General features: G+C 41.9%; 1 protein-coding gene across 9 annotated transcripts in view; it reads left to right on the forward strand.

Moving 5' to 3' along the window:
• myo18ab (myosin XVIIIAb) overlaps positions 1 to 26223 on the forward strand; it is a 120719-nt gene that overhangs the window by 35864 nt on the left and 58632 nt on the right. For 7 of the 9 annotated variants that reach the window (XM_041045628.1, XM_041045626.1, XM_041045629.1 and 4 more), the window contains 18 exons: positions 280 to 386; positions 1982 to 2158; positions 3095 to 3305; positions 3891 to 4033; positions 4269 to 4369; positions 5303 to 5366; positions 5532 to 5676; positions 8074 to 8085; positions 10095 to 10265; positions 10470 to 10560; positions 11951 to 12143; positions 12770 to 12856; positions 17431 to 17572; positions 17709 to 17868; positions 18727 to 18913; positions 19689 to 19896; positions 21450 to 21559; positions 26025 to 26090. In XM_041045628.1, the coding sequence (XP_040901562.1) occupies positions 280 to 386; positions 1982 to 2158; positions 3095 to 3305; positions 3891 to 4033; positions 4269 to 4369; positions 5303 to 5366; positions 5532 to 5676; positions 8074 to 8085; positions 10095 to 10265; positions 10470 to 10560; positions 11951 to 12143; positions 12770 to 12856; positions 17431 to 17572; positions 17709 to 17868; positions 18727 to 18913; positions 19689 to 19896; positions 21450 to 21559; positions 26025 to 26090 (2375 nt within the window). The remainder of the gene's footprint in view (positions 1 to 279; positions 387 to 1981; positions 2159 to 3094; positions 3306 to 3890; positions 4034 to 4268; positions 4370 to 5302; positions 5367 to 5531; positions 5677 to 8073; positions 8086 to 10094; positions 10266 to 10469; positions 10561 to 11950; positions 12144 to 12769; positions 12857 to 17430; positions 17573 to 17708; positions 17869 to 18726; positions 18914 to 19688; positions 19897 to 21449; positions 21560 to 26024; positions 26091 to 26223) is intronic. The other 2 variants (XM_041045632.1, XM_041045627.1) reach the window with 1 other exon arrangement.

Consider the following 26223-nt stretch of genomic DNA (forward strand, 5'->3'; position numbering starts at 1 on the left):
TGATATACCTACGTTTAAACTTTAAACAGCGTCAGGTCTGTGCTAAGCTCAGCTCAACATGTCCTGACTCCAGCTGCGTACTGAACACACAGACATGAGATTATCACTGTTGTTGTTTTACTCTCAGAAACAGATAATAGGAGTATTTCAAAGAGTACATTGGAACTGTTTTTTTTAATGATTACTGCCCTGTAATTATTCAGCTAACACAAAGCAGGTCAGTGTGATCTCTTCCATCAGGCTAACGCTGTCACTGTTTCCTGTCTTTCCTCTGCCCAGCCACCGTGGTGAAGACAGAGCCTGGCTCCCTGCCAGAGGGCAAGGTGAAAATCAAACTGGAGCATGATGGGACAGTACTGGATGTGGACGAAGACGACATAGAAAAGGTGAATGCGAGGTGGCAGCTAGTGGTTAATGGTTGTGCACCAGTATGAATCTGTTCCGACTGAATGCTTTTATAGCATAACATTTTTAGAAATGGCTTTCATTGACTTTAGTTTTTCACATTATGAATGAGATCAGATTTAAGAATGAATCACGTCATCGTGTGTACAGTATAGTACAGTTCACAGATCACAGTATTTCACAGTACTAGCATCTAATCATTGATGTCTCATGCTTTGATTCAGTAGTTATTTTTGTCACAGGTAAATTCAAATGTGACATTCATCAATAATCCCTCAGTCTAGTCAAATGATTCAGAATAAAACCGATTGAAGTCTAGTTTAGGTTGTTGTTTATTCAGCAGGCCTCATGTACAGTGTAGAGAAATTGATGCAGAGCTTCCCTGAAGCTGACTGGCATCATCAGTCCCCGGTCCGTCTGTCAGAGATGTGAACTCAGAGCCAGAGAGTCCAGCTGCCACCGATGGCCACGGAGGACACTGACAGCTGACGGGAATGATGGGATAGGTGAAGGAGAGGTTGGGAAGTTGGACAGTCGGCAGTAGCCAGATGTTGACATATGCTCACTGGCTGACAGCTCTTTTCCCAGACAGATGTTTCTAGAACAAAAACAACTTTGTCATTCATGTTGTTGCCAAGATTTTGACAGTAGAAGTCTAAAAATCACTCAGTGGACAAAAAGTGTCAAAGTCATTTAGTTGAAGATGTGATGATGTCACTCACCTCCCTGTTTAATGGTCCATCTAAACATCTGCAGTATCACCATCACTAGCATGTATTTGCTGAGGAAAAAAAGGGAAGGGCCCTGAATGTGTTCCACTTCATTACCACGAACACACACACACACACACAGAGGTCTATTCAGTCCCACAAACACCGTCCTGCTACCCCAAATATTCAGCAGAAAACCAAATATGGATCCATCTGCTGCTGAAAACAGTCTTCGACAAATAAGTGTTTCCTCCTGTTTGAGTAGTGTTTGATAAAAACAGCAGGGGCCAGCTGTTAGAGCTAATAACTGAGCCTTCTTTGGAGTGAAACTCTACATTTGTGAGTTGTTTTTAAAGATGTATGTCTTCACCAGGAACCGGTGGCCTAGGGGCAGAGCCACAGATTGTGTAGTCAGAAAGTTGGAGAAGACAACTAACACATGGTTGATGTGGGTCTGCAAATGGAGTTTGTTGACAATAGCAAAACATAGAATAATGTCAGCCTTATTCTCAGTTCAGTCAGGTTTTCATTGCAGGTCCAGATAAGACATCATTAGTAATAATGGTGCACCTCCAGGTTATTAGTTAATGAAATGTATGAGGCATCGGTTTGGATGTTTGGTGATTAGAAAGAAAAATTAGAAAGAGGGGGATGTCTGTTTTATTTGCAGTGACCAGATGCCTGTGGTGTTTTCACAGTGGTTCTTAAACATTAGACTCCAGTTTATACCAGTAGTCCTGATCATGGTTTCCCTCGATCAGGCTGAAGACTTTTGCATCTGGTGACCCTTCTATCTGTTGGTGGATGAATGCCATCACAGCCTTCTCTCTCTCAGACTCTCTCTCTCTCTCCCTCTCCATGTGTAGGCCAACCCTCCATCATACGACCGATCAGAGGATCTGGCTTCTCTGCTCTATCTGAATGAATCCAGTGTGATGCACTGTCTGAGGCAGCGCTACGGAGGCAATCTCATTCACACCTACGCTGGACCCAACATGGTGGTCATCAACCCCCTCAGCACGCCCTCCATGTACTCGGAGAAGGTAAGCTGAAGCCTGATGACTGGGTTCAGGTGATATTGCTGGATTTGGGCAGAACTGATGTCAGTAAAAAAAAAAGGGAATAAATTCTTGAACGTGTCCTGTGGTCACAGGGAAGAGAAGGAAGAGAAAAGACTCAAACTTCAGATGTGTTCCTCAGGGGCACAGTGGAATCAGAGGCTGTGCTCAGTACTTTCAGGGATTGACGTTTCAAAAATAACTTTTTCTTCTTTGATATACAAAAAATTATCGTTAAAATTTTGGAAATGAAATGTGGTTAGAACAGTTCAAGATTAGAAGTCCACAGTGGGTTCCTTTTTTTTAAAAGCTGAAAACAGAACAGATAGAGAACAGCAGCAGGCGGTTTTGTGTGATTGTGCAGTGTTGTGGAGGACATTTGTGTTATCTGATTCAGTTATTATGTTTTATCTTTTGTCCATTCATTCTTTCCTGCACATTCAAAGCCAAACCCTTAAATCTCTCAGCTAATGCAAAACATTAAAGTGATTGAATTAAGTTGAAAAGGCAGTTTTACATTTTGCTTTTTTGTCAATAGAAATGTAATTTTAATCTACACAGACGGCCATAATACATTTTATCTGCAGTGTAAGCCTGTAAATGTGAGCAGATACATATTTTTATGCTTCCTATTTTCCTGTGTTTAACTTGTGTAACTTCACTGATTGTGTGTTGGGATCTTTAAAAAAACACAAGTGATCTCCAGCTCGGGTCTGTGTCTGAATGTGTCCAGTCTAGACGAGAAACATCAGAGCTGCTGCTGCTCACGTTACACCCTCTGTGTGTAGACACAGAGTTAGTTAGACATGCTTCATACCACCAACTCTAATTTAATGCCTCTCTGCTTTTGTCAATCTCTTTCTTCCTTCCCCTCCTGCTGCTGTGTGTCTTCCTCCTCTCCCTTTCTTCGTCCCCCATCAGGTGATGCACATGTTCAAAGGCTGTCGGCGGGAGGACTCCGCTCCTCATATCTACTCTGTGGCCCAGTCGGCCTACCGCAACCTGCTCACCACCCGGCAGGATCAGTCCATCGTGCTGCTGGGCAAGTCTGGCAGTGGCAAGACCACCAACTGCCAGCACCTGCTCCAGTATCTGGTCTCCATCGCTGGCAGCACGGGCAAAATCTTCTCCGGTGAGACTGCTGAAATAAAATGCCATCACAAAAATACGTGAACATTTAGAGCAGACGTGTAGATTGACAGATAGCAGGCGGTGCCGTCCGTCCACAGGTCTCTGACAAGCAGTCGTACATGACTTTCATTAAGACTGAATGTATGTGATGCTGTGGTGTATCACTACATTGCTGGGACCTGATGTTGAGTTTGTGAGGATTTGTCCAGATTACCAGAAATACAACATCTGCACAACACAAATGTCTTGTCCTTGAATATAATAAGGCCCCACTTTTCTAAATATAGCTTTCATACAAAGAAAAAAAAAACAGTAAACAAACCAATGGTTTATCCAGATTATCTAAACTACTTTATATAGAAGTAAAAGTGAAGCTGAACCCACGACAAATGTTTTTAGTAACCATTACATAGGAAACACTGTGTGTGCACAACTATGGCAAATACATTAGGTTGAAGATGAAGGAGGGAGTCGGTCTATAAACTGTAATGGATGTTGACAGCAGACTGTTTGTATAATGAGCTGCAGCAGAATCATGGTTGTCTCTTATTATTTTTGTTTGTTTGTTTGTTTTTCTGTGACACAGCTGAGAAGTGGCAGGCTGTCTACACCATCCTGGAAGCTTTTGGCAACAGCTCCACCTCGATGAACACTAATGCCAGCCACTTCTCTCATGTAGTGTCCCTCGACTTCGACCAGGCTGGGCAGGTGGCCTCTGCCTCCATCCAGGTGACTCACACACACACGTGCACACACACATGCTTTATACTTACAATGGAACTGTACTCTGTACTTGACCTATGTACCAACATCTGTTGCTTACATTGCAACCGTTTAAATATAAACTCAAACAAACTGGATTCTGGAATAGACGTAGCTTTGTAAAATGAAACTGTGTAATCACTCAGATCCTCTCAGACTTCCACAGGATGTACTGAGTCTCTCTCTGACTCTCTGTGCTTAGACGATGCTGCTGGAGAAGCTGAGGGTGAGCAGACGACCTGAGGGAGAATCCACCTTCAACATCTTCTACTACATGATGGCCGGAGCTGACAGCAGCCTGAGGTGACTCCTCTGGCTGCGACGTGTCCACTAAATTAGAGCATTTGAAAAGAATTCAAATATGTCGATTTAATGAGTTGATCCCAACTGAACCAGGTCTGTTGTGGTCATTCCAGGCCACTTGGTGTTGACAGTCAGGAGATAAAATCATACAGTGTTCTGAGTGTTAGTTGATAAGACTATTTTGAAAATGTTTGTATGTCATTTAATGAAATAATGAAATTAGAGTAACGTGAGATAAAAAAAAACAAGGCCAGAAAACATTAAAAAAACCTGTAAAATAGATTATTATTATTATTATTTTTAAAATAATTCGGTTGATGAAGTTTTAGATCAGAGGAGCAGATCACCTTACTCTGAGGTCAGTCAGTCTTCTACAGTTCTCTATGTAGCATCTCTCCTGCCACTTTTTATTTAAATTTATCCAGATTTTCTTCCCTTTCTCTGCCTTTTCCAGGATAATTTTAGCATAAACACACAAGTCAAACCGTTTTATCAGGTGTCAGTTTCTCTTTTGGCACACGGGCACTTCAGATCTCAGGTTCTGACAGGACTATTTTTAGAAACCGATCGTTGGCTGTGCCTGAAATTATGCCCTTGTTCACCCACTCACTATTTCCTATATAATAAACAGTCAGTGTTTTACTATAATGAGCAACATGAAATTTGGACTTTTGAATCATTATCATCACACAATGCAAATGACAGGAAGTGTCAGCATTAGCTTTGTTTTGTAATCATTTATAAAGGCCAGGTTCATACATTTCACCCTGCACACTCAGATAAGTTTCTAGTTTCATTAGTTATCATGAGATCTGAATGAAGACATTATGTTTTCGTGCGTCTTCATGGAATCTTCAAACACTGAAAACATCCATATCTTCAGTGTTTCTCTGGCTCAGAGGAACGTACTGATCCCAGTGTCTTCTCTTCCAGAACGGAGCTGCACTTTAACCACCTGGCTGAGAACAGTATTTTTGGGATCGTACCTCCATCTAAGGTAATCACACTGGATTAACAAGGTTTAAGTGAAACAGCTTTGACTAAGAAATGTTCCAAGTACACTGATACCAGTGTGTCGGCGATGAGGTACTGTAATATTGACCTGTGTAACAGTCAGGCTCTACCATACCAGTAACGTTTGATCTGATCTTATCTTCTCCAGCCTGAGGACAAGCAGCGAGCCTCACAGCAGTTCACTAAGCTGCAGGCAGCCATGAAAGTGCTGGGTATCTCTAGTGATGAGCAGAAGGCCCTTTGGCTCATCATAGGGGCCATTTACCACTTGGGGGCCGCAGGAGCCACTAAAGGTAGGAAGTCCCAACTGACTGACTGCAAACACATTGGTGCTCATCTTCAGTACATGACGTCTCTGGGAGATTGTCTCGTTGCTCATACTGAGCTGGTTGTTACATGACATCAGAACATGAATGAGTAGAGACATTTTAGAGTGTGAGAGGTCAAACCAGAAAAAGGCTCAGTGAAGAAATTCTGATGTAAAAATATTGAAAACTGACAAAAAGAGTTGCATGTGTTTCTCTAAAACATATCCCAGAAGCACGGGCAAACCTCACCTCCTGCTTTCGTCTCCCGAATGTTCAGAATGTCTGTAGGACGGTGGTGCCGTTCACTGTGTGTGCATATCCTGTTTGGTTAAATGACCCAGTGTGGTATTTTTTTACAGAAGGGAAATTCAAAGGGAAAAAGCCCAAAACACTGTAAAGTCCATTTACTCTCATGCTTCAAGGCTTTTAATTGAATTAAGAGTTGAGAGATATTGGCCATCAGTGCTAACTTCACCATTCATTAGGCATGTCAGGATAAAATGTTGGTCTCTTGCTTTGTGCAGAGGAGCGTTGGACCAGCCGAGGATTCTGGAGACATTTGAATTGGGAGGTGCTGGGTGTTTTTAAAATAGTTTCCATTGATTTATTTTTTTTAAACTGGACAATTTATCAATCAACATCCCTGTAAATGTACCTGTATTAGCCAAAATTCTATTTATCTGTCGTCTTTCGGCCACATTATGCTACAGATAATAGCATAATAGCCATTCAATAAATATTACTTTTGTGATGAACGTTAAGTTTTCGTTCAAACTGTCCCAGGAAGTCTTGTATTGAGCTTTGTCAACTAATAGTACATAACTGCAGAAACAGTTTTGCATTTTTATAAACTGTTTCAACAAGAACTGGACTCCATGATAAGCTTCACAGATCATACCTAGTGGGAAAAAGAAAGAAAGGGACTTTTGACTTGTTGTCTTAGTGTGCAACTTTTTTTTTTTTCACGGTATATAGAACTTAGCAGGTTTTAAGTCAGATATGTTGTCTTATTATTTACTCTGTCTTATTTTCATGTCGCCGTCTCCAGCAAATTGCTTCTCTGTCCTGCCAACCATGTATTTATGTCCTTCACCTCATTACATCAACATTAATGACACCATAACCCTGACCACAAACTGTACAGAATTAAATGCAAATCCTTTTTACCCAGGTATAAAAAAAAAAAAAAAAAAAAAACTGGAGTTGACTTTCTACCGTTGCCACTAGGTGTCAGGCTTTACCTTTGAATGTGCACAGTCCCAGTAGACATGTTTACTGCAACAGCAGCTAGGACCAGGACCATTATTTGGTGTTTAAAATGATTGATTTTTCAGTGTGTGGTGTGCAGAATGCTTGTCAGCTGAAAAGGTCAAATTACAAAAAAAACAAAAAAACATTTTCCCACTCTAGTGGTATCTAAGCATGCAGATAGTTTTGGTTTTATCTGTCCAGGTTATGAGATATCTGTCTGAGATTTCTGGGAAATCTTTCCACCAGATTTTGGAACCAGGCTGCAGGGATTTGCCCCCATTTAGCCACAAGAGCATTAGTGAGGCCCCACACTGGTGTTTCTGCCTGGCTTTCAGTCGGCATTCCGGTTCATCTCAGAGCTGTTGGAGGGGTCGGTGTCGGGGCTCAGCTCAGGCCAACCAAGGTCCTCCACACTAAAACTAGGAAAACAAAAACTATGTTGGAATCACATTATAGTCTAAACAGAATTGTACGTTGATGACCAAACCAAGAAAGGTAGAGCCAAACCAAAAGTAGACAGAAGTATGTGGACAGGGCTGTTGGTATACTTCTGCCTGTACAGTGTATTTGCATGGCTGGATACCAGTAGAGGTAGGTGAGAGAGCTCACTGGGCATCTGCGTGAACCAACCCTTCAGGATTCTGTTTGCTTTCATTGGTTTTGCAGAACATAACAGTAAGGAGGACATGTAAATGGCACTAATGTTCACTGTATATCAACCTGTATGTAATCCAAGTGTAGTCTACATGATCGCCTGCATCAGCAGTGTCTTAATGTTATATGTTATATTTCGTCTTGAGTCTGCACTGGCTGTGACTTTACTTTGAGGACATTCTTCCAGTTCAGCTTATTGTCTTTTCTGGGAAAACCCCCTCGAGGACTCCTGCCAGCCCACAGAGGATCATTTACTCTCCACTAATATAAAAACAGGGGGCTTGTGGTTCCAACACTGACTTGTCTGACTTCTCCTCCTCTCACTCTTTCAAAGCATGATGGTGGATTGTCAGTGTTGTTTAACACTAATGTTTATGTTTTCCTGCAACTGTGAATTGATGACTCCATGAACCGTGTTATCTCTAACCCCCCCTCTCTTTACTTGCATGTTTGCATGCTGCGCCCTATCAAACGCAGACGGAGATGAAGGTAATGGAAAAACAACACCCAAGTTGTTGCCTGTTTTTCACTTACAAACTTTATTTCAGAGCCTCTCTTGTTTGTATTTTCTGTCTTAATACCTTTATCATTCCTTCCAGGCCTTAAGTCATTAGCGTTTTTATTGTTTCTGCTCCTCCCTCCCCCTCCTCTCCTCACCTCCTCTCTTGTGTTTTTGTGTTTGCCTCGAGACATTTCTCCCCGTCTCGCCCTTTTCTGTTTTGTGAGATGAAAATCGCAGGGATCAGAACTTTTGCTGTCCCTTTTAAACTCCTCTCTCTGATGCCTCCGCATGTCGCCCACACTGAACTCCCGAGCCGCTGTCACACTGCAACACATTCGCAAAAGCAAAGTAAAGCTTGTTCATTTTCGCTTCTCTAGTTAGTGTTTTGACTTTCTCCCGCAGAACTTGTATTTCCCAGCTTACCCCCGTGTTACCCCCATGAAGTTTCTGCTTGGCAGGGGCTCCTGTTGATTCTCTGGCTCAGTGTCTTAGCTCTTTGATTGGCTGGCTGTGTAGGCTGTCATATTGCCATGGTTCAGTCTAACACACGGGCTTTGAATTGCCTCCAGACCAAATGGAGATTCTCTCCTCATACAGACGTTCAGGCAAACACAGACAGAGAGTCGGGATATGATCAACAGTGATTAGCAGTCTAAATCTGAGCTGTTAGCTTTGCTTTCAATGTGCTTTCCACCACACAGAGCGTCTCAGAAAACGCCACCTGGCTGCATAAAGTTTTTTTATTTGATATTTGCAGATACCCATAGTGGCAAACATGCCGTGCTTTTAAATGGCTGTGATCATCTTTTAGTGAGCTGTTTTCTCCTTCATGGTTTAGTACCACATTTCTATGACTGAGGTCATAGAAGTCGCAAAAATAAACAGATTTGATCATCACAAATGGATCGTATACATCCCATAATGCTTCTTTTGTTAGGACTGTTTTGTAACTCCACACCTCCAGTTTGTAATTCAGGCTTTTTGTTGTGAACTGATGTTACCTCAGTAACTTCAGTGTGACTAGCATCAGAGACAACATGAAGTCAAAACAGTCGAAACCTTCCTCTGAGGTTCTGCTCCATGTTGACACGATTCATCACATGATTTCTGCAGATTTATCAGCTGCACGTTCAGTCTGTGTCCACTGCAGCCTCAGATCTCTGTTCTTGGCTGACAGGACTGGAACCTGACGTGGTCTCTGCTGTTGTAGTCCATACTCCTAAAGGTTGGACGTGTTGTTCATCCTGAGAAGCTTTTCCTCTCAGCACAGTTGTACAGAGTGGTTATCTGAGTCAGCTCCAACCAGTCTGACCTCTGACCTCTCTCATCAACAAGGTGTTTCCCTCCTCGGAGCTGATCTCAGGAGATCAGCAGATTCAGAAACAGTCAAACCAAAAATCAGGCCACAGTCAAAGTCACTGAGATCATATATTTTCTTCATTCTGATGTTTAATGTAAACACTAACTGAAGCTCCTCACCTGTATCTGCATGATTTTATACATTGCACTGCAGCCTCACGATTGGCCGATTGGATAACTGCATGAGTGAGCAGGTGCACAGGTGTTCCTAATAAAGTGCTCTGTGAGTGTAAATGCAGGTATGAATCCTAACACCTTAGCTGTCAGTTTTCCTACAGATCCCACAGCCCCATGCCTTCCACTGCTGTCAGCAGCAGAGAGGAAATATGTGAGTTGGATATACTGTACAGACCTGCCATGAGAAATTCTTATCTGGATTTAAGGCTAAGACCGTGGTTGATACTACAGTGTATTTTCAGTTCAGTTGCTGTAGCTCAGAAAAAGCAAAGGCATTATGCAGTTTGACAGAAACTACACACGCTTTCTCACAGCATCTCTCTCTAAGCATCCTTTTTACCCCATTCATCCTCCACCCTCTTCCTGTTTCTGTGCCTGTCATCTTCATTATCTTTCTTCCTCAGGTCCTTGTTGCACATTGTATTGTATTTTAAGCACATTTTTTCACTTTCCTTTTTAGCGGGGCGTAGGCAGTTTGCCCGTCATGAATGGGCCCAGAAAGCAGCCTACCTGCTGGGCTGCACCTTGGAGGAGCTGTCCTCTTCTATCTTTAAGCACCAGGCCAAAGGACTGCAGCATTCCACCTCATTCAGAGGAGCACAGGACGAGGCCAGCCAAGGTGACAGCTCAGGTAAAAGCCATACCTCAGAGTCTTCAATCTCCTTTGTTCATGGTCATGTGCACGCTGATGTTGGTTTTTCAATAAAGATCTGGTGTGGGCAGTTATGGTTGGCCTGCTTTGGTATGATGGACAGTTTAGAGAACTGCAGTTTAATGAGTTGACATTTTCTGTCCTGTTGTTAAATACCCCCCCACCCCACCCCACGTCTCTCAGGCTCTAAGGTCACCGCTCTGGAGTGTTTGGAGGCCATGGCGTCCGGGCTCTACTCTGAGCTCTTCACACTTGTCATCTCCCTCATTAACAGGTTAGACCTCACACTATTTACTTCCCAAATATATCCATGTATATTCATACCTGCTTCCCGCTTCCCTCCATGTTCTCTGTCCTGTTTATTGTTTTGTCCATACGTCATTTCATTCTTACCCCTTTTCTTTAACAGTCAGCTCAGCTCACCTGCTGTGTACTTCTTTGCTGCCTTTGGCCAACATACACAGAGGCTACAGAACATAATTCAGCCTTCTTCACTTTTTGCACACTTTATGTTGTTGTAGATTTCATTGTAAATGCATAAGATAGCAAACATTTCCTCCACCAGTCTACTCCCAGTAATCCATAATAACAAAGTGAAAGCATGCTTTTAGAAAATGTTTCAAATCATTTACAAAAGTATTCAGACCCTTCATTCAGTACTGTGTAGGACCACTTTGCACAGCTGGATTTGGACAGTTCATCTCATTCTTCCTGGCAGATCCTCTCAAGCTCTGTCAGATTGGACAGGAAGTATCTGTGAACTACCATCTTCAAGTCTCTCATGGATGTTCTGTGGGATTTGAGTCTGGACTTTTCCTCTCAGGGACAGTCAGAGACTTGTCCTGAAGCCACTCCAGGGTTGTTTTTTTTCTTTTTGTTTTGACTGTTAGCTTTAGGTTTTTGTTGTTCTGACAGGTGAACTGTCGCCCCAGGCAGATGGCTCATGCATTTCGGAGCAGGTTTTCTTCAAGGACGTCTCTGTATTTAGTTACATTCGTCCTTCCATCAGTTCTGTCCAGTTTCCCTGTTGGAACACAACATGAGGCAGAAATGGCAATTTTATCCATTTAAAATCAAATCTACAACAACGTAATGTGTACAAATAGTAAAAGAGTGAATACTTTCTGAAGCCACTGTAACTCATAACTCGGCTCCTTTCAGTTAAACTCTTCTCGGTGCTTAGACTTAATCTGATAGTACGACTTCAGCAAATGGATACCTCAGCTACTGTTGTATTTCAGCTAATACCACTGCTCACATTACACACAGCAGTGTGTTTTCAGGCTTACACTTCAGCTGCCATTTCATCTGCCGTCAGTGTTTACACTTAACTCTCTTCTGTGCTTTCCTTCGTTACTTTCATCCCATTTCACTTCACTCTCACCTTCACCTTCACTGCGATGCACCATTGGATGTTTCGAGCAGTTTGACACCACATATGTTACAATAGAAGTAAAGTCAAAAATTTAGAATAAGAATTAAAAAGGTGTATGAATATTTGTGTATGTTATACACAGATATATTAAGGCTGAAACAGATTTTCTGTGTTTTATATGCAAATGTCATATCTTTGAGTATTAGACAGAGAAAATGTGCAGCTATCTGCAGCTTCCTGGTGTCAAAGCTACATCTCTCCAGCTTCATGATATATTATTGTCCCTCAGGGCTCTGAAGTCCAGTCAGCACTCTCTGTGCTCCCTGCTGATCGTGGACACTCCGGGTTTCCAGAACCCTCGGCTGGCTCAGCAGCAGCGTGGAGCCACCTTCGAGGAGCTCTGCCACAACTACACCCAGGAGAGGCTGCAGACCCTGTTCCATGAACGCACCTTTGTCCAGGAGCTGGAGAGATACAAGGAGGTGCTGCTGTGGGCTGACCTGGAGAGGAATATACACACTAGCACATTAGCTTCTCTTTCTATCTTACAAAGCCACTTAATTACACATAGTCATACCTGTACCCAGGTATGACTATGTCTCCATTCACACTATGTCTCCATTCATAGTATGAATGGAGACAGTTATCTCCATTCATCTGCATGGATAAATACCACTAGAGGTAACAGAGAAAATATGCACGTACAGATTGTGTTTAAACAACTTCTAAAACATCATGACCTGAATATAGACACAGAAACTCTTTCATGCATATTCATATTTTCAGAGACACATTCAAAATCCCCAAAGATCAGTCCAACTTTTTGTCTTAGTCCCCATCCTTTCCACTTTACTGACAGTAGCTGAGTCATTATTCAAAGACAAATTCGCCAAATTATAGTTCTTTGCAGAATCAAATAAGAAATATTATAGAGACATTTGTGCTGATTACAAACAAATGCTCACTCACACAACCCAATCTACAGTCTAATGACTGATATCATAATAGAACTCAATAGCCACACTTGTGATTCATTGATGATGTCTTCTTCTGCTGATAAGTTTCCTGTAGATTACTAACCTGAGCCTTTATCCCCTCCTGCATCTAGGAAAACATAGAGCTTGCTTTAGATGACATAGAGTGCAGTACCTCACGGTCTGTAGCAGCTATTGACCAAGCCTCAACCCAAGCTCTGGTAAGCATATGAAACCTCACGACACTGTCTCTGTTTGAAGCGTCTCTGTGCATGTGATGTTTCCGTGTTCTGTTCCTACCTGAAACCTGTAGTGAGAAATGTGTGTTCTTCCTAACAGCACATCCAAATGTTGTGTTTGCATTTAGTGTAAACCTGAAAAGTGCTGAGGCACTCAGGTTCAGATTCAAGGGCAGTTTGTGCCCGAGTTTTAATCTTAGTCAGAGACACATTAATGCAAATCATGTCGTAGCTTAAATGAGCATTCCAAAATATGACTGAGCCAGCAAATAGTCCCTTTCATCACCACTGGCAAGTGCAAATAGTTGAGCTTTAGGGCTTATGTATCAAAGCTGGTATCACTATGTGCTAAAGCCATCTGATCTGAGATCCAGGAAGGAAGACTCTGCTCTGTGCTTCTTTGACTTAGTCCATAAGTTCTCTAATTCATTATCAGCTACTGAAAAAGTTTGAAAGTTACATTATCTGGCAATGCTACAAATACTTAAACAATTTACACGTCTGATGTTCAAATTTTATAAATAAAATATAATATAATATAAATTATTGTCTGCATTGACAAAAAAAACCCCACCAAAGCATGACACTGCCAAAATAATGTTAGTTAATGTTAGTCAAACTGATTCTTCACATCGCACACATCACAATCTGAAGTATGAAATAAAACTGCAAATTGGACGTCAGCATTTGATTTGAAGGTTTTTAGTTTTTAGCAGGTTTCCAATAGAAATGAAATAGAAAGAGTCTTTTTTTTTTTTTTTTTTTTTTTTTTAAATGGTCACTATTATGGTAGTCAGTTTGAAAATGGCTGACATTCACTTTGACAACAGAGGCCTGGGATAATCTTTCTTTTTAACTTAAGGCCACGCTTTTCTTTTATTTTTAATCAAAATACCAATTGGGACTTTTCCCACATTTTCTTTGAAGCACACGACAAGTTCTGTTTACATTTATGAATGAATCTGTTACAGTCTACAACACAGATTGAATTGATCTTTGAAGTACACTGAGTAAATAAGCTTTTAACAAGCTCTCCCTTCTCTGAAGTGATGAGCTCATTTGCATGTCCTAGTGAAAGTGTTAGTTTTGTTCATTTGCCAGGTATTTGTTGTTTACAACTCATGACTTTTTTGTCAGATTAAATCTTTACCCTTAAATAGAGACAAAAGCAGACAGTGATCATTGATATGCCGTGCCAGGCCTGTTGCCTGGATCCACTTAGTTTGGCTCTTCATGATTGTGGCTCATTTTTTTTCTAATTTGCTCCATTTCTTTTTGGAATTTGTCCTACTCCAGCAATATTAATTGGAATCAAGTTTGCGATGTGTTTCACTCTTATTGGCTTGAAAAGGTCTCTCTCTCTGTCTGCTCGTCAGTTGGCTTCTTACTGCAAAGCCCATGCAATTATTAGTGGTACAAGTGTGTGTGTGGCACCAGGCCTTTGCAGAAAATCTGCAGCATTGATGTGTGTTGGCTTCACTGTGTGGCATCAGAAAGTGTTTTATTTCACTTGTGGGTAGGTTTGTGTCGAGGTTAACTGTTAAAACAAGGAAGCATGGTGTTAGCAGCATCAGCAGCAACGGCGTGAAAATAGTGTAACATTGTGATTTAGCCACAGAACTTTCTAGGGATTAGTTCCAGGCTGATGGATAGGTCATTTGATGTTGGTTTCTTTTAACCATGACAGCAATTGTTCTCTAACCTTGACAAAGTAGTTCTCTTTGTAGCCGTAATGATGAAGGTTCTCCAAGCTTAATGGTTTTGAAGGCACTGACAAATGATCTCGCCCTACCACTGGTGGCACAAAATCAGAAAACTCTCATACAGTGACTTTTCTTAAAGAGAGGACTTTGACTCAGCAGACCCCTGATCATAGCCTGTTCTTCACAGTCAGTCAGTCAGTGTCTTTAATTATTCCTTTCTTAAAAGAAAAAAGGAAGCCAATCTACTCTTAACCACAAGGACAAAAGTACCCTTACCTTAAAGAAATAGATTTTTTTTGTTAAATTACAGTTTAACCACAGTCTGTCCCTATACAAATATTTTCCCCTGTTTTTCATATTACGGCCAGATCAGGAAACAGTCCTATGAATCCTTATTGTAATGGTTTTGGAAGAGCAAAACAGCTATTCGATGGTTTGCTGTGAAATCTGGTACATCCATTCATGTCTCCCTCAGGGTGAACTGTAATAACTTTGCTGATCCCTCAGCTTTTTGAAGGCCACCGTCAAGTCACACTTTGAGTTTGCCCAGAAGTTGGATTTACGACCAGAACTAATGACATTCCCATCAACCTCAGCTGTACTCTGTGCTGAGCGATAATTAGATTCCCTAAACCTAATCAGGAAGTTTTTGTGACTAAACCCAAACAAACTCACTGACATGCAAACACACTATAACACACTTGATATTAAATGATACAGGGAACAAAGCTAAATCACTGGCTTGTGATTTCTGGTCAAACTACAACAAGCTCATTTTGAATTGTCTCTGTAAAGGTTCCAGATTGCCCCCTCGGCTGCCAATTAGGTTTCAGCGGCACAATACAGCATCTCTCCTTTGATGAAAGACATTTGAGAGTCCGTTAACCTTCTGTTTTCATCAAAGGCTGCCTGTTGACAGAGGTTCCACCTTCTTATTTAGACAGAATGATTTCTGCCCAGCACACAAATTTAAAGATCCCACTGTACGAACAGACTAATAATAGTTGAGGATATCAGGGAGGAAGATTTCAACATTCTGGCTTACAAGAAGAGCAGCAGTCATTGCATTAATCGGCTCTTTATGAGGCTGTGTTAGTGCACGCTGAAGGCCTGTTTCCAAGCATCTAAAGATTGTTTATCAGTTTTGCGAGTTGTATAGGGATTACATTTACTTTATGTCAATATCGTAGACCTCCACATATTTCCATTATCACATTTAGGGTACAATACATGGTTCATTGTTATTTTTCAAGCAATGTTTGATCCAGTTGGTTATAAACGAAAAGACCGAAATCCAGAAAAAGTTTGATTATCTAGAATAAATGATAGGATGCTCTTTCTGCCCTGGGAAACCCTCTTAAAAGCGCTGCAGGTGGTGATTTGGTAGCATTTACTGAGAATAGATTAATCGTGCTTCCAGCACGATTCACAAGAAGGTTGCATCTTTCTGAAGAAACTTTAGTAAAGACAGAAGTGTTGATGGCTGCTAGCTGCAAAGATTTCAAAGCTCTGGCCAATTACTGTGGCCCTGTGTGAGTGTGTGGACCATCCACACAGTTTACCAGCTCACTTCGCACTGACTTGGTGTCTTTTTGTGTGAAAAACCATGTTAGAAGCACAAGAGGGAAAGTTACAAGTGTTAACATAACATATTTTCATCCTTTGAACAGATTATAATTTAAAGTTCCTTTTCAAATGGGATGGCATTTCTTTCATAATGACCATGGTCACACATGGTTCATTAAACATGGACTGTGGTTAAATAAAGAAATTAGCTTCAGGCTAACGCTCACAAGACTTGTGATGACCTTACTGAATTTCTGAAGAGGGCATCAGAATGAACTCAGCAAAACAGTGAAAGATTTAAGATCACTGTGAAGACAGAAAGAGCTCTGAAAGTAGCTTGAGCTGTGTTTGAGGCGGTGAGATGCTGCAGCGTTGTAAAGTGAGAGGAGTTGTTTCAGGTGTCCAGAGGTCTGACAGTAACAGTCCTGTTATTTTCTGCATAGATGATGTTAAGTAACTGACCGGTGACACTCTTTCGAGGCTTGGGTGGACACTACCAGTGCAAATAACTACATACAAATGTATGGAGAAAAATCTGTTAAACCCAAAGGAAGGCTAACTCCAAAGGAGCAATTCAGTCACTAATATTCAATCACCAAACTCAGACTTCTGTTGATGACACAAACCAGATATTTGTTCAGCATTTTGTTCACATTTGCAGTGAGTTTTGTGAATTTCCTGCAGCTCTAACTGTCTTGTTCTCCATAGCAACAGCAGCTACAACAATTACCTGCTCCAGCTGTAGACAGCTCACCGTGTAGATCAAGATTTGGCCTCTAAAATCATGTGGAATTAGCAGAAAATCTCTCCGCTGCTGCTGCTGTCAGAGGGCTTTTTATGTACAAAGTTACAGTGATAAAAATGGTTTCTTTCTTTTGATGAAATAAGGAATTAAAGTTTTAATTGGAGTTTGGTGTGCAGAAGCCTCCATGCTTTTATGCTGGGAGCAGACTACACAACACCGTCCCGTGTGATGTGCTCTGGAGCTTCAGGGAATGAAAATGAGTCAAAGATGAGAATGAGCAGTTAAATGTAATCTTGACTTGTAGTGTTTATTCTTATGTGTATTTTCTTTTCTGTTCTTACTCACTCAGGCATAGTTTACTTTCAAATATATTTTACAATGTTATATTAACGATTCATTAGATAGTTGGCTGCTTAGTATCTTAAGTGATGCACAAAGGTTTCTGTACACGTCCTGCCTCGAGCTCAAGATTGTTTCCATCAAGGTCAAAGTGATTGTAAAAGCCAAAGTGTGATATTTGTGACCGTCTGTGTCCGTCACAGGTGCGCACTCTGGCCAGGACGGATGAGGCTCGAGGCCTTCTGTGGCTGATGGAGGAGGAGGCTGTTCAGCCCGGAGGTTCAGAGGAAACCATGCTGGAGAGACTCTTCAGCTACTACGGCTCTGCACAGGGAGAAAACAAAGGTGAGCCCTCAGCCTGTCGCTGTGTGTTAAAGCAGTCACCAGAGGGGTTCTTAGAGGCTGCGGGAACAGCAAACAGCAGCGTTCATGCTCCTGACATCATTTCGGGAATGATGAAAATATTTCCTGTGTGCTGCAGGAGCCGGTCTGCTGCTGCGAGGAGAGAAGCCACACCTCTTCCTGCTTGGTCACTGCCACGGGACAAACTGGGTGGAGTACAATGCTCAGGGCTGGCTGAGCCACGCCAAGCACAACCCTGCTGCCCAGAACGCTGCCACGCTGCTGCAGGACTCCCAGAAGTACGTGTAACGCAATCTTACACACAGAGCATCCACTTTATTAGAACTGAGTCTGTGGTGATCAGTAATTAGTGCTGTGTTGTTTATATGCTGCGACATCCATGTGTCCAACAGTGTTTCCAGAACTTTTTTCAGTGTTACAGGTTTGACTAATCCAAGTTCAGACCACCAGTGTCCATAAGGAATTAGAAAAAGTGAGATCCACATTTTGTGAGCAGTAGATAACACAGTGAGCCAAACAATGAAGGGAGACATATGGGTCGCTAAACAGTGGAAAATGCCAATAATTCATTCACATTCTGTCCCTGTATGTTTTGGCATGAATCACTGGCTGGTGCTGTGAGGAAGAAAAACATGTGCTGTTTGTCTTGTGTGTGAGTAAACAGTCATTGAACACACCTGCAGACCTGCTTGCATTTATTTCATCTGTAGAGTTTAACTCAGAATGATGTGAAAGACAAAAAGCATCCAGTGAAGCAGCAGCTCTGAGGACAGAAACACCTTGTTGATGAGAGAGGTCAGAGGTCAGACTGGTTGGAGCAACAGCATGAATCCCCTTAATACCAATCAATCATGGTCTGAATGTGACCATGTTCATCCCTTCATGGCCACAGTTCACCATCTTCTAATGGATACTTCCTGTATGATAATGCTCCGTGTCACAAAGCTAAAGTCGTCTCAGTCATGTCAACGTGGAGCTCGATCTCACAGGAAAGTTTCCTGCATCTTGTTGAATCCGTGCCCTGAAGAATTGAGGCTGTTTTGAAGGGAAAAGGGAGGAACTACCCAGTATTAGTATGATGTTCCTAATAAAGTGCTCATTGAGTGTAAATACAATCCATCCCTCTGCCATCACAGGAAGAACATCAGTGGGCTGTTTATGGGCCGGGCCAGTGGGGCCACAGTGTTGTCGGGGTCCATCGCCGGTCTGGAGGGCAGCTCCCAGCTGGCCCTGCGACGAGCCACCAGTATGAGGAAGACCTTCACCACAGGTGTGGCTGCCGTCAAGAAGAAGAGCCTGTGTATCCAGGTCAAGCTCCAAGTGGTAAGCAGAAGAAACTGACTCAAACGTGTATTGCGTTCCTATAATTTGGTGTGTCAGTCAACAGCTAATGAATAATTAAAATAACAGCAAACAAATGTTTTGGCTCATTTTCAGTGTTGGTTGGTTAAATTGCGCTGTTAAGAGCAACTTCTATTTCTCATTTCTTATCTTACCGTTAATGTTTTGAAACTCGACCCAGGTCACAACTGGGTTTCAGCACCTGACGAATCATTTGGGAAGAGGTTTTGAGATTTTGCTCTCTATGCACAGACTGATACCAGACTCACTAACAAACTGAGTATCTGCTGGAAGTGTTTCCTCCTGCACTAAAGAATGTGTGATTTGGATTTGTGCTCATATCAGCCAGTAAGTTTGGATGTTGGGGTGATGTTGGGGTTAACGCTGGGAGAGGAAAATGCACTGTAAATATTCTTGTTGTTTCATAAAAGCAGCATTATACTGAAAGTATAATCAAATAGGTGAGTATATAAATTGAGTAAAAGCATTTGAAGGGATTTTATATTCTGCTAAAGGCATCGACATTGCATTTTTAAAGCCCCCACATCCATAATCCACCCACACACAGGTGTTTGCCTTTTACTGTATATTGTCTGAATATATCTCCTCTCACAACAGTGAGTGCACGTACGACCTCATGTAATTCCCAGCACAGCTCCGCCCATCTTAAACACAACCCGCGGTCTAATCAGTGGTTTTCACCGACTGCCAACAAGCAGAAGCTGATGTCAGCGTCACCTCCGTTTTCTGTTTTCAGGATGCTCTGATTGACATGGTGCGTCGCTCCAGGGTTCACTTCGTCCACTGCCTGCTGCCCAAAGCAGAGGCAGTGGGCGGAGGAGGTGAGCCCCGCGTGACACACGGAGAGAGCCCTGACTCAGGCCTCATGACTCTGGACGTCGGCCTCCTGAGAGCTCAGCTCCGAGGATCGAAGCTGCTGGATGCACTGCGCATCTATAGGCAAGGTAAGGAGGTACTTCTGGAAACCCTGGAATTTCTGAGCTTTCATCTCTGTAAGATTCACCACCATCCACCATGTTCTACCTATCATTCCAGTCATTTTATGTGGTCTTATTTATTTTGTTTTACTTCTTGTATGCTTGACTATTTTCCTAAATTCCAGTTTTATTTCATGATGTTATATTCACACCTGTGAGCCATATTCTTTCTCTTATGATGAAAGACTCTAGGGAAAAGTCAGGATATCTGGGCCTCTGCTGCTTTGATTTTGACCTTTCCGTTTCAGTTGTATTTAGATGGTGCCAAATCATTACATACATTATGTCAAGGCTCTTTAAAGAATAAGGTCAAGACCTTAGAATAGCAGTGGAGGGGAAAAGCTCCCTTTTAACAGGAAGGAACCTCCGACAGAACCAGAGTCAGGGTGGACAGCTGTCTGCTTCGACTGCTTGGGCTGAGAGGAGAGGACAGAGCAGGAGCAGCTGTATATACTGTCGTATTCAGGCACTGTCAGACGGGTTATTATAATTATAACAATAGCAATGATATGTATGGATGTAATAATGTTATTAAGAATAGCAGCAGCAATAGCAGCACCAGTTAATAATGATAATAACAATAAAATGAATAATGATGGTGATGAGTGCTGCATAGCTGTGACAGATCCAGATGCAGCAGAGACGAAAAGCACAAACTACAGGAGAAAGAAGACACTCGGTTAATGACACAGTCTAGAGTGATGGGAGTTCCCCCGGCAGCCTCGGCCTATAGCAGCATAACTAAGGACTGGTTCAGGGCTCACCTGAACCAGCTTTAACTGTGAGTTATCAGCTCGCCTCTTCTGAGTCCCTGAAGTTCACTGAAGTACAGCACAAAATCACTGGAGTCGCACTCGATTGGCGATGTGATGTAAAAGTTAGTGGCCTTAGTTTTGAGGGAATTAGACAAAAGCTTTTCATTACACACTGTTATATTCTCATGGAGTTCGTTAAACTTGGATCATAGCTGTACTGTCAGATGCAGAAGTTACAGTTTTTTTTTTTTTAATGTTCCAAAATTCCTCCGGGTTTAACCTGTTTTCACACTCTTCCGTGACTCATTTGTCTTTCTGATGATCTCAGTATGAGCTCTACACTTTACTTATTTATTTATCTGTTTTCATTTGAAACCAATGGTAAAATGTGATGAAAATACAGAATCTGAAAGCGTTTCAATAACCTTCAACCAACAATGTAGAACTCTCTTCCCACAGGCATTGTTACAGTTCATACTTCTGAAAGTGTTAGAAACCCCTGTGGCCTCAAACATTTCCACCTGTCAAACCCTCCTAACTTTGTCTCTTTGCTCTTAAGTCTGTTGTTGTCTGTTTTTTTTTTTTTGTTTGTTTGTTTTGCTTTCTTTCCTGGCTTTATTTCTTCAGAAAAGAAAAGTTGACCTTTGGCACACTGTTAGCTCTCCACTAGCTGCAGACACTCTTCTAAGCTTTGTGTTTGTTTTTTTTTTTTGTTTTTTTTTTTTTGGTGCTCTAATCTCCGTCCTGCTCCATATCTACCTCCAGGATACCCAGACCACATGGTGTTCTCTGAGTTCCGCAGGCGATTTGATGTCCTGGCACCGCATCTGACCAAGAAGCACGGCCGCCACTACATTGTCACAGATGAGAAGAGGGTGAGTGTTTGGCAGGTTTAACCTGATACTTAGGAGGAGAGCTGCTGTGTGTGGCTGGACAGTGACTGCTGTTGTGATGGAAACTCCTCTCTTTCTAGCTTTTATGCGACTCCCCACAAGAAGACCTTAAAAACGCATTCCTCGTGGGTTCTCGTATGATTTTTTATTGTTGTCGCTGGTGTCACGGATTTGAAAGGATGAAGCTGTTTTTGCTTTAGAGTTTTCTGATTGTCAACAAATCCCATGAAAAGACTGAAATCAACAACGTTTTGAACCGTGTCTGCAGCTCTCGGAGAGTTTTGGCAGCAGGATGGTGTATGTGGGAGTGAGTCAAAATGAACGACAGGAACATGTCACCCAGTGCAACAGTATGAGTCGCTGATTTTGGCCAACAGTGGAGTTCAGTGGCACATTTGGATGCACACACACACAGCACTCGTTAGCAGGGTGCATTCATTATTCTATAAAATCTTTCTAAAACTCTGATTGTATTAACAGTCTGTAGAGCAGATGCTTCATCAATTTGTCATTTAATTTTTAAAATGTCAGCCATCTTTCCTGTTTTGTGCATGATTGGGCAGTTGATGAATATTTTCTCCCTGAAGGATTCTCTTCACAGCATTACGGTACATCAACATAGCAACAACCTGAGCTGGCAGTCCCTTGAAGATACTACAGCACAGTTTACAGTCTCCTATAAACTGTGCTGTAGTATCTTCTTACAGAATACAAACAAAGATGTGTGACTGTGTGGGGATGGAAAATCCAGTTCAAAACCTGTTTAAATCAACATGCTTCTCAAAGACCTTTTTTTTTTTTTTGCAACATTCCTTAAAAAAATCAGTTGATATGGAAATTTGAGAATTCTCTACAGCAACACTGTATAATTGTAATAATGAGGAAATTATTTTTTCTGAAAGCAGTCATATTTAAAGAGTCCCTACAGCCCTTATACAGGTCAGGGTCAGGACTAGTCATGTTTAGTGCTACTTACCATATAAAAATAGCTTTATAATGTCATGAAAGACCCTGATGATGTCAGGGAGGTGTTTAATGAAGACATTTTACTGATTCACATTATGGGAAATGCAGGATCTAGTGACTGTGGAGTAAAATTCACAAGATCTCAGCCTCTGCTGCTCCATTTCTGATTACTATGTTCCTCCAGCTTTATGCAGGTGCAATGGTAAATAACTGGAGTACCTTCCTAAAAATCCTAGCTGTTTGCTGACCAAAAAAAAAAAAATAGAAAAAAAAAAGAAAGAAACAGTAGAAAGTTGAAGCTATAACATCTTGGTATTCAGCATTTCGCTCCTTGTCATCCACGTTCTAATCTGTCAGTGTGAACAGAATCCCTTTATTTCACCTCTCTCCTCCTGCTCTTCTCTCCGCTGTCCTCTTCCTGCTCCAAGAGCGCTCTTGTGTGTAATTAATTATGATTGCGCAGGCTGGCAGCATACGGCTACTGTACTGATTAATTACCAGCAGAGGGAAGAGCTCTTTCTTTCCTCCTCTCTCTCTCTCTCTCTCTCTCTCCATCTCCCTTCCCATTCCCTTGTCTCTTCCCACATTTTTTTTTTCTTGTCTCATTATCTTTCCATTCCTTTTGTATAGGATTCCGAACAGTTTAGGAACGTCCCTGAGCATATGATTAATGTCTTCTCTACATTCTGTTCAGGCAGTATATAGCAGCTTCGCACAAAGGCGTGATTAGCCTTTATGAGTGGGAGGTGGGGCTGCTGGAGGAAAACATGTCTACATTAAGGCTTCTTCCCCTCATGTGCTGAAGTTTCCTGTCAAAAAAGTATAGAATGTTTTCTGATAATACCAGATCTGATTGGCTAAATGTCTAATTTGCGTGTGACAGCTGAATGTGGAATTATGAGAGGAACATCTAAACGAAAAGCCACAGTTATCAGAGGAGATTAAACTGGATTACTTAATCAGATCAGTGAAATCAAGCTCTCCTGTCTTTACCACACCACAAGACACTGGAGAGACAAGATGAGCTTAGAGAGAATACAGCACGGAGAAAGAACCGGTGGCACCCAGTGCACCGGGGAGTCAGGAACGAACAGCGGAGAATAAAGAAAGCAAGGAAGATGGATGAAAGGAGGCAGTCTGAGAGGGAGAAGGGCGTATAATTGGAGGAACAATATGAAAAAAAAATTGGTTTTCAGAAAAAGAGAAAGCGAGAGACAATATTGGTTTGCCGAGCCTATATCACAGTTTTTTTTCTGCCGAGGAAAACCCCTGTCTTCCTGTTGCTGACGGCCCAGTTCTGTCAGCTCCTCTTGAAACAGTGTAATGTAGCCATGATGTCAGCAGCCAGATGATGTACCTGCCAAGATCTTTTTTTTTTTTATTATTTATAACAGCAGAAAGGAAATTCAACATTCTGTCCCTGTGAGTCACTCAGTCTGCACAGTATCAGTCAAACCCTGAATCCTATGCTTCCAGTAATGCAGCTATATAGTGTCTTTTGTGTGGTAAAGGCCAACATTTTTCAAACTCCATTCCCTAAGTTTGTAACCTTTCTGTTAAGCGACTGACTTTCCAAACCGGTGAATCTCCCCCTCTAAGTGATGGCTGTGATCCTGTGAGCCTTCCTCTAGTGCATTTTCTGTTAGCCCCCCACCCCCACTAGGGAGAAGAAAACATTTTGCGCCAAGTGCTACATACGCTTCGTCATATTTCCTCGCCTTAGCTTTCGGGTGACTTTCGTTTGTCTCATTATCTCCGTCCTGTCTGTAAATATTAAAGTTTGATGGGCAGGATCCTAAAATGCACTGAAATGCACTCTGTGCCAGAGCACGAATGAATCCTTCTGGACACTCCATGAGATTTTCTTTCTTTCTTAGAGTCCTCCCATGAAATGGCATCAGTAGGTTCTGAAGGTTCGATATATTTCCATGTTGTAGCGGGACATTAGAAGGTAAATGAGCAATCTGAAAGGGAAATTTGGTTGGTTTGTTATCACTTGGACTGTATTTCTCTGGTTTTGTTCACCATTCTATTCACCGTTTCACTGAGCTAACTGCTGAGACACTGAGTATGAAGAGAAAGAAGGTTTAAATAAACCCCCAGTTAGTAACCATGTCCGTCTGATTTCTTGTTGGTGATCGCGTATTCCCAGATCTCACCAGTTACTTTGGTGAATATGGTTGTACCATGAAGAGATGGAAGTGATGGACAAAACCTGTGTGTACATTACACTGTTTCAAGAGGAGCTGACAGAACTGGGCCGTCAGCAACAGGAAGACAGGGGTTTTCCTCGGCAGAAAAAAAACTGTGAAGACCCAAGTTGTAATAAACTGAAACTCCCCTTAAAGTATAAATGAATTAGTTATTGGCAGACCGGCAGTTTGATTGGATAGGACAGTCAGAAGGGGTGGATTTTAATAAGAAATGTTTCAAACTGTATTGGTTGGACTTTTTATTTACCCCAGCTAGTGCAGTGTTACATCACCCCTGTAGATGCACAGTTTGCCAGGAGGCAGCTTGCAGTAGGTACGTGCCCAGTTCATGGGATTGTTAACATCTTCATGATTCAAAGAGGATAAATCTTTTGGATGTTTATCTTACAATCTTTCCCTCATATCAAACCCAGTTTTTGATGCTTAATTGTTATTGTTATAGTGAGTCTTTCCTTTATGGGATTTAAACTACGGCCCCAAGTGCAAGGAATTCTCCAAAACAGTTGAATGTGATGCAGAAGAACAAAAACAGCTGCTCCTCTTCTGTTGCATCTCCGACAGCATTCTGCCTCCTGTGGTTGATACACATATGATTTTGAATGGACATGTATTATTTAAACATACTTGTTTTTAGCACGGGTAACCACAGGTCTCACCATTATCAGCCAAATCTTTAAATTTGAATGTGTCATGGCCTTTCTTGTAGCACCACCCTGAGAACAAGCTTCACATTTTTAGCCTCACGACTGTGTGAAGCTCGAAGAATTCGACACTTCTCCCTTTGTGGAATAAATTATCTATTGCAGCATATCCGCTCCCCTCGTGGGAAGTAAGGATTCATCTTTTTCCTTTTTACAGCCCAGTTTTATCAAATACTATAAATATTTTCACTGGTTAGCAGATATTGAGATTCTTAATGGTTCAACCCTTCAAATACCCCTGAGTTCAGCCCCAGCAGCCAAACAGCCTGCACTTTGTCTTCTAAAGGTTGAGTTGACACAACGGTTGAACCCTGGGAGAAAGGGAAACTGAGAAGCCTCTCGGTCTGACTTGTTTTGTGCTTTTAAGTTCCTCAAGGCAGATCGGGTGGGGAGAAGAGTGTGTGTTTGTGTTAGCGTTAAGGGGGCATGGTGTTTGTTGCTATGGCACCAAGCTGTCATCCTTTGTACAGTCCGGTCATGTGATCGTGCAGAGGTAAGGCCCAGAACAAACTGGGGTTGTTTTTGTTTATCTGTCTACTGAGTGTTTGTTTTTTTGCTGGTTTCCAGGCAGTGGAGGAATTGCTGGAGTCCTTGGAGCTTGAGAAGAGCAGCTACCACATGGGGCTGAGCAGGGTGAGTGGAGTCACATACACACACATGCACACTTTTCATCTCATTATGCACACGGTGCGTTCACAAAGTAGTTTTTCTTTTGATTTGAGACAGGCGCAGATTAGAGAAAGACAGCTCTCTGTTTTCTGTGTGT

This window comes from Toxotes jaculatrix, chromosome 9, assembly GCF_017976425.1.
Source record: "Toxotes jaculatrix isolate fToxJac2 chromosome 9, fToxJac2.pri, whole genome shotgun sequence".
Classification (NCBI taxonomy): Eukaryota; Metazoa; Chordata; class Actinopteri; family Toxotidae; genus Toxotes; species Toxotes jaculatrix.